The sequence below is a fragment of the Drosophila bipectinata genome, chromosome 2R (genome assembly GCF_030179905.1).
Source record: "Drosophila bipectinata strain 14024-0381.07 chromosome 2R, DbipHiC1v2, whole genome shotgun sequence".
Classification (NCBI taxonomy): Eukaryota; Metazoa; Arthropoda; class Insecta; order Diptera; family Drosophilidae; genus Drosophila; species Drosophila bipectinata.
The window spans coordinates 22508749-22526315 of record NC_091737.1 but is presented as its reverse complement, the minus strand read 5'-3'; the positions used below and the strand labels follow the sequence as shown (position 1 = coordinate 22526315).

At 41.8% G+C, this 17567-nt stretch overlaps 6 protein-coding genes across 6 annotated transcripts; 4 read left to right on the top strand and 2 right to left on the bottom strand.

Moving 5' to 3' along the window:
- The first annotated feature begins 3812 nt into the window (after nt 1-3812).
- GNBP-like3 (GNBP-like 3) lies at nt 3813-4554 on the top strand. The gene has a single exon (XM_017237926.3). It carries the CDS (start codon nt 3849-3851, stop codon nt 4290-4292), a length of 444 nt encoding a protein of 147 aa, XP_017093415.2. The 5' UTR covers nt 3813-3848; the 3' UTR covers nt 4293-4554.
- A 1556-nt stretch (nt 4555-6110) lies between these two features.
- Nucleotides 6111-8584, bottom strand: LOC108123011 (uncharacterized transmembrane protein DDB_G0289901). Its single transcript, XM_043211116.2, has one exon. It carries the CDS (start codon nt 8557-8559, stop codon nt 6166-6168), a length of 2394 nt encoding a protein of 797 aa, XP_043067051.1. The 5' UTR covers nt 8560-8584; the 3' UTR covers nt 6111-6165.
- Nucleotides 8585-12059: 3475 nt separating this feature from the next.
- Nucleotides 12060-12546, top strand: LOC108123069 (uncharacterized). The gene is made up of 2 exons (XM_017237973.3): nt 12060-12158; nt 12231-12546. Exons 1-2 carry the CDS (start codon nt 12098-12100, stop codon nt 12365-12367), a joined length of 198 nt encoding a protein of 65 aa, XP_017093462.2. The 5' UTR covers nt 12060-12097; the 3' UTR covers nt 12368-12546.
- Nucleotides 12547-13022: 476 nt separating this feature from the next.
- Nucleotides 13023-13995, top strand: Bbd (Bombardier). The gene is made up of 2 exons (XM_017237880.3): nt 13023-13181; nt 13243-13995. Exons 1-2 carry the CDS (start codon nt 13115-13117, stop codon nt 13920-13922), a joined length of 747 nt encoding a protein of 248 aa, XP_017093369.2. The 5' UTR covers nt 13023-13114; the 3' UTR covers nt 13923-13995.
- A 798-nt stretch (nt 13996-14793) lies between these two features.
- Nucleotides 14794-16544, top strand: LOC108123024 (bleomycin hydrolase). Its single transcript, XM_017237917.3, has 2 exons — nt 14794-15460; nt 15515-16544. Exons 1-2 carry the CDS (start codon nt 14879-14881, stop codon nt 16430-16432), a joined length of 1500 nt encoding a protein of 499 aa, XP_017093406.2. The 5' UTR covers nt 14794-14878; the 3' UTR covers nt 16433-16544.
- Nucleotides 16545-16932: 388 nt separating this feature from the next.
- LOC108123054 (uncharacterized) lies at nt 16933-17405 on the bottom strand. Its single transcript, XM_017237957.3, has one exon. It carries the CDS (start codon nt 17351-17353, stop codon nt 17009-17011), a length of 345 nt encoding a protein of 114 aa, XP_017093446.2. The 5' UTR covers nt 17354-17405; the 3' UTR covers nt 16933-17008.
- Nucleotides 17406-17567: the final 162 nt, after the last annotated feature.

The following is a 17567-nucleotide window of genomic DNA, read 5'->3' as shown; positions in this document are numbered from 1 at the left end:
CTTAATGGAATTTCTTTTAATTTTTTTTGTCGGATGCCGCATACCTCATTGACAGATTCACAAAAATTCGACGGTGCTTAAAATCAATTTTCATTCAATTTAGGTAAATACCAAACAAATTAAATCACGCCCGAATAAATCGGCAAGCACCTGGCCGCACAAAACAACTAAAAACCGGAAACCCCAAAAAAAAGGACTCTCCATGCTAAACTGCTAAAAATAAAATCAATTAACAATAAATGCAAGCAATTAAATTCAATGCTGGGCTGTGGGGCAAAGAAATGCTTGCCACACAGGATAAAAACAGGCCACTTAATTAAGCCGGAAGGGTGTGAGCCGAATCGGCACAGAAAGCCATGGCCCACATTTACACTGGCCAGCATGTTTTAAGTGCGAAACAATGTAATTTCATGGTAATCAGTCTGGGACCTGGCTTGCCATTCTAGTCCTAGTCCGAAACTATACAACACAACTACACAAATTTCCGGCTGTGTGCACAAAGCCAGTGGGAACTGATGGAAAAGGAGGACCAAAACAGGACCAAAACCTCACCAAAACAGTAGCCTGAGCACTTGGGCCAGAAAAATGTCAGTTTGCAATTTTCTATGCCATTTAAAATAAATGAAAATTGCTCTTCATCCCGGCTCTATCTCTTTTTTTTTTGGCATGGGTGTGGCATAGTTTGGGCCAGCGCGTGTTAACGTAAATAAATTACACACACAGACACACATATACACATACACCGCCGTTTGGGTCAAAGTGAGAGCGGAAACGGGACACAGATACGCAATCAAGTGGTCAGTGGCATGCAGCTTATAAATCAGCGCCAGCCGCTTGGGCGCAACATCAGCAAACATTTGGAGGATAGATGACCCCGGCATCGCGACCCGCATTGCGATGGACAGCTGAACGAATGACCGAGTGAGTGGGTGACTACAGTGAGGAAAATCTAAAAGGTTTTTATGAAATCATGCCCATAATTTCTTTTATAAAAACAATCCTGAAAGTTTATTTTAATTATTTTATCAGGCATGCCTGTATACCTTTTTTTAATAACCTTTTTCTTTTCAGTTCTTTTCAGTGTACATGTGAGTGAATGGCCGAATGACTGAATGAATAGATTGAGCGGGCCAGCTTCGGATAGATTGCTTGTATAAATGTTCAGCTATTTAGTTTCGGTTTGCTGTGGTTTGACTTTGCTTGTTTTTTCCTCAAACCCTCCCCCTCATCCGGCCCAGGACATCCCCCTTTTGATTTTTTGCCCGCTTGTTGTTTTTGGCCCGGCTAGTGCGGCGGAGAGGTGCTGTGAGCCAAAGTTGATATTGCGCTTTTGTGTTTTAATGTTGTTTCTGGGACAATTGTCTGTCCGTGGAGAGGTTGGCTGGAATCCGAGTTGTTTAGCTGAATCATTTTGTTGACAAATCGCAGAGCAATTAGGAATTAACTACCATCTGGTTAAAAGCCAGAACCCTGGGACATAAGCCGCTTTAAGTGCGCCAAATAAGCCAGTTCCAGAATCTGTCCATAATTGCAATTGCATGAGTAGATTTTGGCATAAAAGTTGGATTAAGAAAAATGGAATTATGTTTAAAAAAAAACACCGCAGTTGGCCTTCCATTGATATTTAATTATGCAAAATTTATCACACTTCACAATTAAATAAAAAAAAAGAAAGAAAACATCACATGATGGCTTTTATTAAATGGCTTTTGCGAATAATCGGTTACTATTATTAAAAGGTTATTATATTACTTATTATGAAATGAAATTGCTTATTGTTTTATTCATTAATATTACCTATGAATGAAAAAACCAAACAATTTAATTAAATTTCTTTATGATGCCTTATTATGACTTAAAGTTTGGTTGATGTTGACGTCCAGGAGCAAGTCCTTACTAAATGCTAATGCATTTCTAAGCGCTTCTTCCACATTCTACACATTCTGGCCCTCTTCCACCAAAGTTTGTCTATTAAGGTAAACAAGTAGTTGGTATATGCTTACTACCAAGTTGCCAAATTCAGCTAGCATCCCAGTGGCATGCAGGATAGTTAGCATTTTGTCCATGACTTTGTGCCGCTGACAGCAATTGACTGTCTAAGTATCCAGCAGCCAGACCCAGTCCCCCCCTGGTATCACATCTTTCGGCTTTGTCTGGGAGCGCGAATGCCAAAGAAGGATGCCAAGCTGGTTGTGGCAGGAACTTATGTATGTACTTTCAGCTAAAAGTAAAACTGGACTGGCAACAATGCCACAAGATTGCTGTGGCCAACAGCCGGGCGGATCATCTGCATACATGTCTGTAGTACATATGTATGTTTAAGTATCTTCGTGGCACAAAGGACTCTAAAATCCCAAAGCAAACCACACACATGTGGTGTGGTGTGGCGGTGCACAGTGGTCCAGCCCGTAGGCCAAAAATAAAAAAACCAAAGTCCAAATTTTGACTTTAAATGTACCAATTCTTATTTATAATTGGTCTACCTATTTGAAATAATTAATATTTTTGTTTTGATCTGTCTGTCCGCTTCAAGAATAGCATCGAAAGTGATAGCATGATATTCATTGTGAATTGCAGCGTAAGCAACGAGCAAGTGAAGCTCTCCGCAAAAAGCTTATTAAACATTTTTTAAACAAGTGTTTGTGCCATGGAAGGTTTTAATATTGTAAAGAAAGGTATTAACTTTCTTTTTTCAATAAAAAGTATATATGGTATTTGTTGTGTTTTGTGTAAATCACTGTTGTATTTAGTACATAATTGTGAACGTTCTTAGTTTGTCTTCTCTGTGTTTGGTTAGAGTTTTAGTTGTGATGGCACTCGTTGGCATTAAAAAATCTTTTTGTATAATATTCTTAAGCATTTTAAGAATATAAGAAAGTTTAGTTTAGGTGCCGTAAGGTGCCGTGCGGCTTGCAAAATACAAAAAGGTAACCTAACCTTAATTTGAAAAAACCGGATATATACCGCAAGAATCAGATTTTTTTCGCCGATCCTTATGAAAATATCGTAATATAACCAATCTATTTCAATACAAAATCTAAAAAAAGTCCCAAACTTCTATCTTCAAGAACACCGAAGTTGTTATTTCTACCAAAACCATTTCCGATCATTCAGTTATATGACAGCTATAAGATATAGTCGGCCGATCCTTATGAAATTTGGTAGGTTGGATCAACTGACCAAAAATAGAATCTCTACGAAGTTTCAACTATCTATCTTAAAAAGCACAAAAGTTGGGTCATTTCCGATCAAACATTTATATGGCAGCTATAGGATATATTCGGCTGATCTTTATGAAATTTGGTAGGTCGTAATGTTTTGCCAAAAATAGCACTCATGTCAAATTTGAACTCTGTAACTCTAAAAACACCAAAGTTATATCATTTCCGATCAATCAGTTATATGGCAGCTATATGATATAGTTGCCCGATCTGGCTGATTTTAACATATTATTTTAGAATAAAAATATAAATATTTTGTGCCAAGTTTCCAATCCCTACCTCAACTAGAAGTATTTTTGGCCGCTCTCCCCATACAAGCCGGACCACTGTGCGGTGCGGTGGTTATAGCTTAAAGCTACCATATTCTTGAGAAATATTGCTATGCAAATATTTGTATTGCATACTTTCGGGCACGCGGCAGAAAATTTCAACAAAATGGGTGGCATGGCGGCGGGAAGGGATGCACCGGCGGGAAATTCACAGTTTGCCGTGGGCCAAAAACAAAAAACAAAATAGTAAATAAAAAACCAGAACCGGCAGTCCCAGACGAGATAAGCTCTCGGGGAAGAGCTACATAAGCAGCTACTCAGAGCCCCACTGATTCCAGTTCAGAATAGCTCAACCACCATGTCGTCGCTAGTCTATCTGCTTCTAGTCGCCACTTCCCTGGGCGCCATTGTGGCCTATCAAGTGCCGGAGGCAACAGTCAAGGTCACAGCCCAGGGCTTCGAAGTCTCCATACCGGCGGAGCCCGGTGTCTCCCTATTCGCCTTCCACGGCAAAGTCAACGAGGAGATGGACGATCTGAGCGACCAGACCTGGGCAGCGGATATAGTCTCTCCGCGAAATGGACGCTTCACCTATCGGAACCGGAACCACCGTCTCCAGGCGGGTGATACTCTCTACTACTGGACCACAGCGCGTTATAATGGCATCGACTATCACAACTACAACCGGAAGTATAAGGTGGGCCAAGGGGACTCCCAGAGAATTGATCTTCAGGGCTCTAAAGGTGGTTCTCAGCCCATTATAGCCAATGGTCCTAATACATTCAACATATATGTGCAATAAATAAAACAACAATCAAGTTGTATACCCATTTTTATGAATTCGGAACTTTTGTTTCTAACTTTTAAATTTCTATATTGCATTTGAGTCACCTTAACCTTTTAACCTTGAGAAGTGGTAGCATTTGATAAAGTTCCAAGAAACGCAGATCTATTGACATAAATTAACTATTAAAAACAGTGTATATTATTAAAATTACAGATAAGTACGATTATCGTGAAAAAAGATTAGAAACAAGAAGTAAAAATATATTATTTTAATTTAATATTTATACATTTTAAACAAGTGGCATCTTTGTTGACAAAATGATTTCCTGGAACTATAAACACATTTCCATTGTTTTTTTAAATTTTTTTTTTCGCTTCTTTGGCCATAAATCAATGAAGCACTTTGTCACAGTTATGCAAGTAAGTATCCGGATCGTATAAATCATGCTGAAAAGTTATCACACCAGTCTGCGCACTATGGCGTTCATCAGGCTTGTTTAAAGGGCTGGCGACTAACCCAAAACTGCCGCCATCTATTCGAGTGACAAAAACAAGGAAAGCCACAAAAAATGCACCAAAGAATCCATAAAGGTATGAAAACTGGCCAATGGCACCTCCACACCAACTCCCGTAGACACTCTGGTACATACATAACTGCATGAGAGGTTACTCCTGGACCATTTAACTTTCCCTTCGGGGTAACAAAAAGCAGATAAAACTTTTAGCCATCTCAGTTCCAGTTCAAGTTGCTCTTGGAGCGCTTCTGGTTGTTGTTTAGAAGTTTTTCTTTTTGCGAAAACCTCCTAAAACGTTTTTTTTCTATTCTGTGAAAAATTGTAGTCAGTCTAAATCGGCTTGTCTTTTTTTTAGGGGGTTTTTATATGTAGGTGCTAAAAGACACAAAATTTAATACCTTATAAATTATTTTGTTGTAAGATATATTTAATTAAATATTTAATTAATTTTTTTGTATGCAGATTACTTTTAATCTTTATTTCTTAACACTTTGGTTGACCCAAAAATGACTTATAGGCGCACTTTTCCTGATCCGCCCCTGGAAAAAGGTGCTACACTGTTTAATGTTTGCTCTGCCGTGCGCTTGACCTGGCTCGGTGACCGCTTTCAGCCGAAAATCCAAAAATTGGCCACCAAAAAAGTTGAGTGTGAACAGAAACCTGGCCGGCCTCGGCCAAGAAATTAGCAAAGTATATATTATATATACACAAGTAAGCCGGGGCCCATGGGAAGGCACCTAAAATCCGGTAGAACGTTAAAATAGTAAATAAATTATGATATGCCTGGTCAGGCCATTTGTCAAAACTCATTTGCAGCGTTTTAAGCATTTGCAAAGCTGCTGCATTTTTTCCACTCCCATGTGGCACATGCATATATGCACAGGTATATGTATACATATATAAATGATATATATGAGCCTTTGTGGCATGGAGGTAACGGACTAAGTGACGCTGTCAGCAACATTTGCGATCCGTGCTGCTCTCATTTTCTCATTTCGTTTCGCGCGAAACTGCCAGCTAGCGGCAAGATTGTGGCAGTTGCACTTCCACTTCCACCACCCCCTGCCACCTGATGCCATTCCCCCATTTCCACGGCATGGACACTGACACATGCTTCATTTAACGCCCCACCCACCCACTCACATACGTACTTTGGAAACTGCGGCAGGCGCTAAAATGACTTGTGACGACAACTTAATGCGGCAAGTAGAGTAAAAAAATATCAACCAAAGTATATATATGTGTAGATTTTTTAATGGAGGTCTCCTAATGTGCAAAGTAAGCTTTTCCGATATGTGTTCCAAGTGATTCTAAATATATTATCTTTTGAATTTCTTTATTTGAACAAATTTTTACTCTACAATGTTACAACTTTTATATCATTTGTTGGTAATATCCTTGGTTAGGACCGAAAAGGTCCTCGCTTTGTCCACCCCGGGAGAAATCCAAGGGACCTCCCGTATTCTGTCCACTGATCAGTCCACCGGGACTTGAACCAGGTGTACCGAATCGTCCAAAAACTCGAAATATGGGGTCTGTTTGTTGATTATTTCTGTTATAACTGCTGGTGTCTAGTCCACCTTGCTGATAATTTCCTTGGTTAAGGGAAAAAGGTCCTTCACTTAGCTGCCCAAGTATAGGTCCTAGGTAAGCTCCAGTTATGAATGGACCTTCAATGTGATTTCCCCTGGTTAGTCCACCTTGGCGGAATTGATTTCGTAAGCTGTCTAGTCCACTTAGTTGGTCATTTCCTAGACCTGGGTAACCCCCAGTTAGAGGTGGAATTTCCGAATTTGATCCACTACTCAGTCCTCCCTGGTTCGTACTAGATGCTCCTTCTTGATAATTTTTGATGACGAAAGGTCCTCCTGTATTACTTTCGGTGAAAAGACCACCTTGCGCGTAATTGCCTTGGTTAACCCCAAAAGGTCCTCCAGAATTTAAACCACTGATCAATCCTCCTGGGTTCGTATTAGATGCTCCGAAGTACCCTTCGTTACTACCTGTATATGTAAGTCCTGGGTAACCCCCAGTTAGAGATGGAATTTCCGAATTTGATCCACTGCTCAGTCCTCCCTGGTTCGTACTAGATGCTCCTTCTTGATAATTTTTGATGACGAAAGGTCCTCCTGTATTACTTTCGGTGAAAAGACCACCTTGCGCGTAATTGCCTTGGTTAACCCCAAAAGGTCCTCCAGAATTTAAACCACTGATCAATCCTCCTGGGTTCGTATTAGATGCTCCGAAGTACCCTTCGTTACTACCTGTATATGTAAGTCCTGGGTAACCCCCAGTTAGAGATGGAATTTCCGAATTTGATCCACTGCTCAGTCCTCCCTGGTTCGTACTAGATGCTCCTTCTTGATAATTTTTGATGACGAAAGGTCCTCCTGTATTACTTTCGGTGAAAAGACCACCTTGCGCGTAATTGCCTTGGTTAACCCCAAAAGGTCCTCCAGAATTTAAACCACTGATCAATCCTCCTGGGTTCGTATTAGATGCTCCGAAGTACCCTTCGTTACTACCTGTATATGTAAGTCCTGGGTAACCCCCAGTTAGAGATGGAATTTCCGAATTTGATCCACTGCTCAGTCCTCCCTGGTTCGTACTAGATGCTCCTTCTTGATAATTTTTGATGACGAAAGGTCCTCCTGTATTACTTTCGGTGAAAAGACCACCTTGCGCGTAATTGCCTTGGTTAACCCCAAAAGGTCCTCCAGAATTTAAACCACTGATCAATCCTCCTGGGTTCGTATTAGATGCTCCGAAGTACCCTTCGTTACTACCTGTATATGTAAGTCCTGGGTAACCCCCAGTTAGAGATGGAATTTCCGAATTTGATCCACTGCTCAGTCCTCCCTGGTTCGTACTAGATGCTCCTTCTTGATAATTTTTGATGACGAAAGGTCCTCCTGTATTACTTTCGGTGAAAAGACCACCTTGCGCGTAATTGCCTTGGTTAACCCCAAAAGGTCCTCCAGAATTTAAACCACTGATCAATCCTCCTGGGTTCGTATTAGATGCTCCGAAGTACCCTTCGTTACTACCTGTATATGTAAGTCCTGGGTAACCCCCAGTTAGAGATGGAATTTCCGAATTTGATCCACTGCTCAGTCCTCCCTGGTTCGTACTAGATGCTCCTTCTTGATAATTTTTGATGACGAAAGGTCCTCCTGTATTACTTCCGGTGAAAAGCCCACCTTGCGCGTAATTGCCTTGGTTAACCCCAAAAGGTCCTCCAGAATTTAAACCACTGATCAATCCTCCTGGGTTCGTATTAGATGCTCCGAAGTACCCTTCGTTACTACCTGTATATGTAAGTCCTGGGTAACCCCCAGTTAGAGATGGAATTTCCGAATTTGATCCACTGCTCAGTCCTCCCTGGTTCGTACTAGATGCTCCTTGTTGATAATTTTTGATGACGAAAGGTTCTTCCGTATTACTTCCGGGGAAAAGACCACCTTGTGGGTAATTGCCTTGGTTAACCCCAAAAGGTCCTCCAGAATTTAAACCACTGATCAGTCCTCCTTGGTCCGTTGCAAATGGTCCGTGGCGTCCTGTGTTACTATCTGTTATTGGAACGTAGTCTTCAGATTTGTCTTCTCCTTTTTGATCATTTTTGAGGTTTGGATAGGGTTCTCCGAAAGTGCAAGCTATGACTTCAAGTTCTTTTTGACTTGAGCTGGGATCCTCATATGGTCCTTGGTAAGTGTCGCGTGCCCATGTTGAGGCAGCCAGAAGCAAAATTCCTGCCAAGATACGTCTCATTGTTGACAGCACAAATAAATGACTGATCTATGCAAAAATTTTAATTCAGACGAAATATTTAGAAATAAAAAAACACACGACAGCAAAGCCAATCAGATAACCAGCAATAAGAGTATGACGTGTGTGCCCCGAAGAGGTTATCAGTGAAACACAAACCCAAAGCTTCCAGCTTCCAAAACAAGTTCTTAGAAATTAATTCTAAGAAACCGAATATAAAATTTTTTCAAACTTTAAGTTCTTTCCATTACCAGTTTACATCGCTATATCTTGTGGTAAATATGTGTATAAATTTTGTGCCTGGCATCGACCCCCATAAATTGCAATCAGAAAACTTAAAGACACCGACATTTTCCAAAGAAAATGTAACTTTCGCCCATGAATATAAATACGTGTCCTGGCCAAAACTATTTGAGGAAAATGCGGGCATCGTCTAATGGGTAAAATATGAAGCTGCCATCATCCTGGCAAAAGGATCCTGGGGGCTGGCAAGCTGGCGGAACGTGGCGCGTGGGCCGCGCGTGTTAAAAAAGAGCCTGCAGAGTGGCAAATTAATTATAAAAGATTCCGCTGCCAGCAAGTTAAATATTTTTGCTCAACTTCAGTTCAAACTGTGGGCGTACCCGAGGCGTGGCCGTGGAAAATAAGTTGCCAGTAACTTGACGCACATTTGTCAGGTTTTCCGCCGTGAAAAAGGGGTTTTTAGCGGATGGGGCGAGTCTACAGGTGTCTTTTCACTGCCAGGAATGTGTGTGTGCGTGTGAGTGGGGTGGACATGGGCGTAGATAAAGGGGGGACAACTGATATATGGTTCTTTGAAATTAGTCCAAGTGCAAAATGTCCTGAAAGCGATAAAAAATTGGGCAAAATGGAAAATAATTGCATAACTTTGTCAGACTGTTGTCAATGGATATTTTCAGAAAATCTCTACTTTTACTACATACATAAAATCAAATAAAAAATAAATAAATTTTAATAAAGTTTAGTAATTTTAGTTTAAATTTTATCTATTATAATTCTAAATCACTTGGTTAATTGCCTAAAAATCATAAATTCAAATACAATAATTTATTTAACCGAATTTTCACCAGCCCATTAGAAGTGGCTGAGACCAACATCATTATTCGATGAAAGTTGATAATTAATTTATTGGTTTATTGATTCAAAGTGATTATATAAATGGTCTTTTAGCCGTCGCTTTATCACTGCAACCCCACCGTGTAAGTAGATGTGTATCTGCAGAATGTAATTTGCAGCCTCAATATTTGAAAACACTTGGTGTGTGGTTGCTCTTGGCCGATTTTAGAACGTGTATACATAATATAGATACATCCTAATACTTATACATATTGTTCATGGAATGTTTGCTCAATTAGCATTAATGAATACTCATCGTCTTCCAGGGTAATGCCCATAAAAGCTGGCCTTAATAATTGAATTAATGTTGCTCCGCTGACGTTCACATCGCCTCAAGTTGTTGTTTACTTATTAGGCTAATTGTGTTCATTAAGACCACCTGCTTTGCAATCTGGTACTTTAAACTGTTCAAATTTTCGGCTTCAGTATCGATTGATCCGAAATGCTATTTTCGTGTCTTGACCTTACTCCTAACTCCCTCCCCCAACAATGCAGCACATCGCAAGTCATCTGCAGCAACATCGTCGTCTGCATTTCAAAATCACACACAAAACATTTCCCAAATGCGAAAATGCAGTCAAAGTCGTGCAATAAGCAGTGCCACCTAGACGACCTAACTCAATAGCAACCGACTTGACTCTACACTGAGAATCTATATCTTATATTCTATAAACTATTCACCTTTTAATGTCTAAAGCCCACTTAAAGTCAATTAAAAAGTAAACTAAAAGCCGTACATTCTACTCCAGAGTCTCCATGTGCCCGAGAGCTCTGGGCTTTACAAAGAGACTTGCAATTATATAGATTATATTATATTAAATTGGAACAATTATTTTTTTGTATAGTGTTGGGGTATAGCCTGTAGAACCGACCTTTTTTGTGATTGTTCAGTCAGCCGTTGATAGAGACATTGAAGAGCGACACCGAGCGAAACGTTTGAGAAATACCCAGTGGGAAATAGGGGAGTACATAGAGAAACATAGAGAAACAGAGGGCAAATACCTCTCTGGCCATTTTCTCGCTGGGCTTTGTGGAAGCTATTGGTGTTGCTATTGGCGTTGCAACAGTTGCTGTTGGTGTTGCTAACTCTGTGCAATTGTTGTTGCTATATTTAGCATCGCAGACGCAATTTATATAAAGTTAAATTGATTGGAAAATCAAATCGATTCGATTCGCACTGCAGCAACATACATAGCTTTGCGTTTGACCAGGAGGAACAAAATGTAGGGGAATTCCCCGAACACAAAGTCCAAGCCCACATCAATGGTCGAGATATACAAGCCACGTTTCAGGCCGATAGTCGTTTATCTTAACAGAGCTTGGATACATTTTGCGATCTTGGTAATGCAAAACAGTTATACATAAATGAAACAATAGCGACGGGCCAAGGCAATAAAAGCCAAAGAAACACTTGGTAATTGAATTAAGCCTCTTAACCTGAACATGACAGGCTCAAATAAATAATTGACTAAGCACGTTAAAGCGAAGCAGTTTAAAGATGAAATATTTCTTTTAAATCCGATATTTCTGCAATAAAATTTATAAATTTCTAAGCAATTTAAGAAGTCTGAAACAACTGGCAACACTCGCTCGTTAAGGGACTGCAATAATTTGGCTCCTCGTCATCTATTTACTCGGCAACCAGCCACCCAGCAGTTAAATGGTCCAACTTTTTACAATTGCATTTTATTTTCCACTTTACAATTGCTCTATTTTAGTGGAGCAGCTATCTGGCAGATCCACCCAAGTACTCCACCTCGACTAATCCAAATCCACAGCCACTCAAACGGAGCCACAGCAACACAGCACTTGTCATTAACAAACAACGCAATACCTGTTTAATTTTTATTGTGAAACTTGGCTCGGCGAGAGCTTAACTTTTCTCAATGCAGTTGGCCTGGCCAGGTTAGACACGAAGCCAAGCCCACTACCGTTCGGGTAGTGGCCCACTGGCCACGGGGTAATGTCACGGCGAGGGAATTGGATGGGGGTCTGGGGGCTTAGACGATATGTTTAATGGCAGAAGCAATGGAAAAACTTTTACGTATAGCAAAGCAATTCAATTGAAAATAATTAGAAACGTAGCCACATGGCGAAACTTCTTAATTGCCTGACTATTGTGCGTTAGCACTGAAAAAAAAATTAGGGAGGAAGACTATTCATAAAAATATATATAGCTAATTTTTTATGACGAATCACCTTAGATATAGACTCTGAGATTGAGCAGCTTGAGCCCAAGACATTATGGAACCCCGCCACGTATCTGTGAGCGTGGGGAGAAGCAAATCCAAGAGATACAACTTGTGGAAGAGATAGAAAGAGAGTCATACAAAGCGATAGGAGCTACATATAAAAATATGTGCTTCTATAAAAAGCTATATCATTGCTACTCCTCGCCTTGACCATGCACCTCAGTCAGCATATCGTCGTGCTATTTCTGTGGCTCTGCTGCGCTCTACTCGGCGGTAAGTGGTTTTTAATATCTACAAACTGCGAATTATTTATTTATATTTTATTTATACTTGTCTGTTACGCAGTTCGAGGCCAGCCTTGGCGTTGGGGACCTGCCTCGAATAGTGGACCGATCGGTGGACCCGCCTGGAATGGAGGGTCTAACGAAACCACCGACAACATAGTCATCCACTCGAACGGCGGCGGAAAGTGGCGTTACTAATTTAAAACATTCACTTTGTTGCAATTCTAAAAATGGATATTGTTTTGTAACTATTTTTAACATGAAAATTTAACAGTCACGACCCAGTCACTGTCATACTTTAAAGTTTTTATGATCATATACGTAACAATATTTAAAATATACTCAAATAAATATTCATAAGTTTTTACTTAAAGAAAGTGTATATTATTAATTATATTCAGGATCAGAAGCCTCGAATGATAAGGTTCCGAGTTTCATTGATAAGCCCCCCAGAATCCCCGCTTTGTACTTGTAAATGGGGAATTTCTCAAAGTTGTGTCGAGCGGTACTAGTCAAAACAAAGACGGCACGTGCTGGCTTAATATTCCTAATAGTATTTAGTATTCAAATTACCACTACGCCCATTTAGCCGGTTTGCAGCGCCCCACTGACGCGATAAAAAACAAAACAATTGAAATCTCGCTCACATTTTCGCAGACTCGGAGATCGGGAGCCGCTTGGTTAGCAGATGATTCAGAGCCTTTAGTATATTCCGTCTATAACATCAACCGCAAGTAAACAAAACAAACTCGTTGCTGGCAATTCCCCGGCAATTGCACCGCTGACCTCACCGCCCTGTCTTATCGGGCCGAGAGTGTTGGGAGAGTTCCAGAATCGAGAGCTTCGACCACATATAGTAGAATCTACATATATGATGAGCCGATATTAGACTGCACTCGTATAAATAGCTGACACGGGACTTGCCATTGGAATAGTCAATGCGAAATGACCTCAAGCACTAGAACCTGGATCTTACTGGGCCTGATGGCCGGTGTCGCCACCTTGTCTGGGGGTAAATATTTTTCATGCCTCTCAAGCCAAAGCATTTCAAATTAATTTCCATCCTCTATTAGCGGCCAAGCTTCCCCAAGAGGATGACCAAAGGATTATCCAGAACAATGGCAACACCTACCTGTCGAACGGTGCGGGTCAGATCTTTCGCAGGGCTGATGGCAAAACCGTCCTGATCGGATCTGATGGTCGAAGCATCGTCACAGATACCGACGACAGCAGCGAGGAGGATGTGTCCAATACTTATTATTCCAACAACAACAACAACAACAACGTCATCATCAACGGAGAGTCCGGCAACAGCATTGTCCAGAGCAATGGTCACAGTTTCATCTACGGGGATGCCAACCAGGGAGGCAGCTTTATCAACTCGAATGGTCGCACCATCCGCATCGTCAATGGTGCTATTGAACTCACTGAAAATGGACAGACTTACACCTTCCAGCCAAAGGGCCCTGGAGTAGCAACCAAGGAGACCGTGGACGTCAATGGACAGCCGGCCGAGGTGGAGTACACGAACGATGACATTGTTGTTGAGTTGGCCGATCACACGGTTATTGCCAAGATTGGAGGACGCACCTTCGTAGGCGATCGCTATTCCTTCGAACATCGAGAGGAAATGGAGGCCGATGCCAGGAACTTGGCCTCCCGCATCCATGAGGAAGTCAATACCAACCTGAAGAAAACCATGGAGGACCTTCAGGCTACCCTGCAGAATACCTTCGCCAATATACGCTTTTAAAATTCAGTAATTGTACAATAGTCGCTCTCCAATAAAGCGCATTACAGCATTTGCCTCGGCATTAACCGAATAACTTCCCCAGTTTCCAGTAAGCGAATAGGTGGGCTAATGGATGCAAATTTCATAACCAGCCCGTGAGATGGGCGTGTCGGTAATTCTCAGTAATAATCTCTCACAAGTCGCACAACCTGCGGTCATTTGGGTATTTGGACCAGAGCCCGCCACCACAACCACCACCGCGAGCGTCTTAAGATTTCTGATTGATTAGCGGGAAATCCAGCATGTCGCCTTTGGGCCAAGTTAATTCTAACGCTTAGTTAACCAGCCAGAAGGCTGTGGGCGTCTCTGGATTAGAATACAATTACCGCGTCGACTTTGTCGTCTTAGAAATAAAGATATTTTTCAGTAGAATTTCTTATTATCTTTATTCAAAAATGGCATTTCTGCTAATTCAATTAGTTTTCATCCAAGGGGCCTTGATCTCACTTTGCACTCGCAAATGGGCAATAATTGACTTAACCAATTATTCAAAATATTTCAACAAGTTCGAGAATGACAATAAAAAAGACACAATTTTAAAATTACAAGTACTTGCTTAATTTACAATACTTTACAATATTTTATGCTGATTTTTATTGTCTTTCTTTAATATTTTTCTAGCTCTTTAAAGCTCTCAAAGTTTTCAATATTTTTCTACAAAAACTAAAAGATTATGTCTTTCACATGATTTTTATTCAATTTTTAAAAACTAACTACTATATTTTTCATCTTCTATGACCTTCTAATACCTTTAACTTTTATATTCTTTAGGCCAACTTGATTCATTTTGGCTGAAACCCTGCAGAAATTGGCCAAAACTTTAGCCCGATAATGTGGCATTTCAAGTCGACAGACATCAGGTCACATTGGGCTCGAAATTATTTTAGTATTTGAATCTATTTTCGATTTTTTTTCAAATGTCAACGATTGGCATCAATGGCCCAAGTGCGGGAATGCCCTTTCAGCTGACGGACCAACAGCTTTCGGAGTGGCGCTTCGACTTCTACGGGTCACCGAGTAACCGGCTGGCCCAAAACGTATGCACGGCCCGTAACCCGATAAATGCCTGTCTGAGATCTGCGGCGGAACTGAGCCAGGTACTTGACGGCGACAAGAAATGGTACGAGGTGAGTGCAACGGGGAAGGCCACCACGGGCGGACCTGGATGGATATGCACCGGTTTGGACCTGTTGCGCTTGGAATTTGTCAAGAAGTATCCGGCGCCGGCGGATTTTGAGTTTTCCGCGGGGCATTTGGTCTTTTGGCACAAACTGGAGCGTTGCAACTACTTTCTGTGCACCGTGTCGGCGCTCCTGGAACGGTGTGAACCCCTGGATGGACGCAACTTCCGGCATCTGATGAAGCACGCGGCACCGGACGGCGGCAACTGGCACATGTTTGTGAATTTGGTGAAAAAGCACGGTGTAATGCCGAAATCGTGCTACCTAACTCCTAATTCAAAGTCAGTCACCAAGTTAAATAAAATTCTGAGGAGCAAGGTGGTATTTATTAAACTCTCCCAATCACAGCAATAAAAATCTATCTATTTTTAGCTCCATGAGTACTCCAGTTTGCTATATGCCCAGTTCACCTTCGATGGAGATGCCTCTCGCTTGCCAAAACTCATTGGAAGGATGATGCCAAGGCTGTATAAAGTGGTGAGCATTTGCCTTGGTGAGCCACCCGAGGAGTTCAACTGGACCTTCTACGATCAGAAGAAGCGTTTCCAAAGCCTGGAATACCTAAGTTCTTTGCAGTTTTACGAGATGATGGTGGCCAATGATACCAATCTGGACGAATTCGTTTGCCTAGGTCACGACCCCCGTTTATCCGCCGGCTATCACACCAACTTCGAAGTGGCCCACAGCTCGAACATGGTGGATGGACTGACCCACCGATTCAACAACCAGCCCATGGAGGTCCTGTTCCAGGTGATGATCGATTCCCTGACCGGAGGCAAAGCTGTTTGGCTGACCTGTGACCTTTGTCCGAGATTTATGGCGAAAAGGGAGACCCTTAGCCTAATCCAGAAGTCCCATAACTTCAGCGTCCTTTTTGGCGTGGAAGTGGGTAACTCCTTTAACAAGGCGGACAGAATGGTCTATAAAGAATCACGTCCAGACGCAGCGCTCCTTCTAACCGCCGTTGGACTCAATTCTATCAATGATCCGGTGGAATTCCACAGCATTAGTGCCTCCGTGGCGGGCAAGACTGAATCCACTATAAGTCTGCACGAGGATAATGATGATGATGAGGAGGAGGAGAAGAAGGATAAGGACAAAAATGATGCCGCGAAGAAGAAAGGTAAAAAGACTAAGGCAGCCACCGTTGATGCGGACTGGTTACGGGAATATGGCTTTGAGATTATTGTCCACGAAAGTTTTGTTCCGGTCGATATTTTAAATGCCAGCCGATTCCCCAAGCTCACAATGCTGCCCCCATGGGACCCTATGGGGTCTCTGCTGGGCTGATATCGCCAGGATTCATATGGAAAAGTCCTCTGCCAAGGCCTCTGGTGGACATATGTTGCATTTGAATCTGTGATCTTGATAAGAATGAAATATATAGTATCTGCAGACTTCACCTTTTTGGTCCCTAATTCCCCACTTTATTTAAAGGCATCACTATTTGACATTTAATAGTCAACTTTGTGACATCCGACAATCGTTTGTATAGAATTATTTAAAAATCCCGCAACGTCTGTGTCGTTGTCGTTGTCCTTTGTGGCAGTTGTTGTCATCGTCACCGAGGCGCGGCCTTCACTAAGTTTTTCGGGAATCGGTCCTACGTGCCCGGCATGCCTAATTAGGCATTAGGGAGTTGCCTCAGGGAGTGGCAAGCCAATCCACTGGCTCCAGGCTCCCGGCTTCATGCTTTTGGCTGCCGAGTAGCCAGCCAGCCGGCTACTGTTTTTCAACTTAAGGGATTTGCGCTAAGAAATTCGACTTTGCATAAAATGAAAACAACAACATTTATCTACGACTTAAAGGCCAAGAATTTTTATTTTATTAAATTTTCTAAAAATTAAATCTTAAAGACATCCGGCTCTAATAAATATACGCCGACTCTAAACGCCTGCCCTGATCATAGGGATACTGATGGTATGTGTTGGCTGCAGGGAATGCAGGACGTTCGATAATGATGGGCTGGACCACCACGGTCTTCGATCCGAAGAGCTTGCTCAGAAGATGACGAGGCTTGCGAATGCTGTTAGTGTTTTGGTCTGCATTCGACGTCGGCGATTCGGCGGATCCCGCATCTGCTGCAGGGGCCACTGCAACAGCATATAAGCCACCAGCTGGCACATCAGCATCTGCAACGTGGTTACTAGGAAATGCCACCACCAAAGCAACGGTGAGACTGCTGAGCAAAAGAATAGCCACTACTTTCATCTTCGGATTTGTTGTGGGTTCGACTGATGATGAATACAAACTGATGCCTTGGAGTCGGAATGGTTGTCCTTAAATAGGTCCTACAGGTAGAAGAGTAACAGGTCTATCTACCTGCTCTACAATTAGGGTCCATAATCCCCTAAACAGTTGCAGCTGCAGGTGATTTAGAAAACCATTCTTCCCGGAATTCTTAATCGGTTTATGACTCAACAGT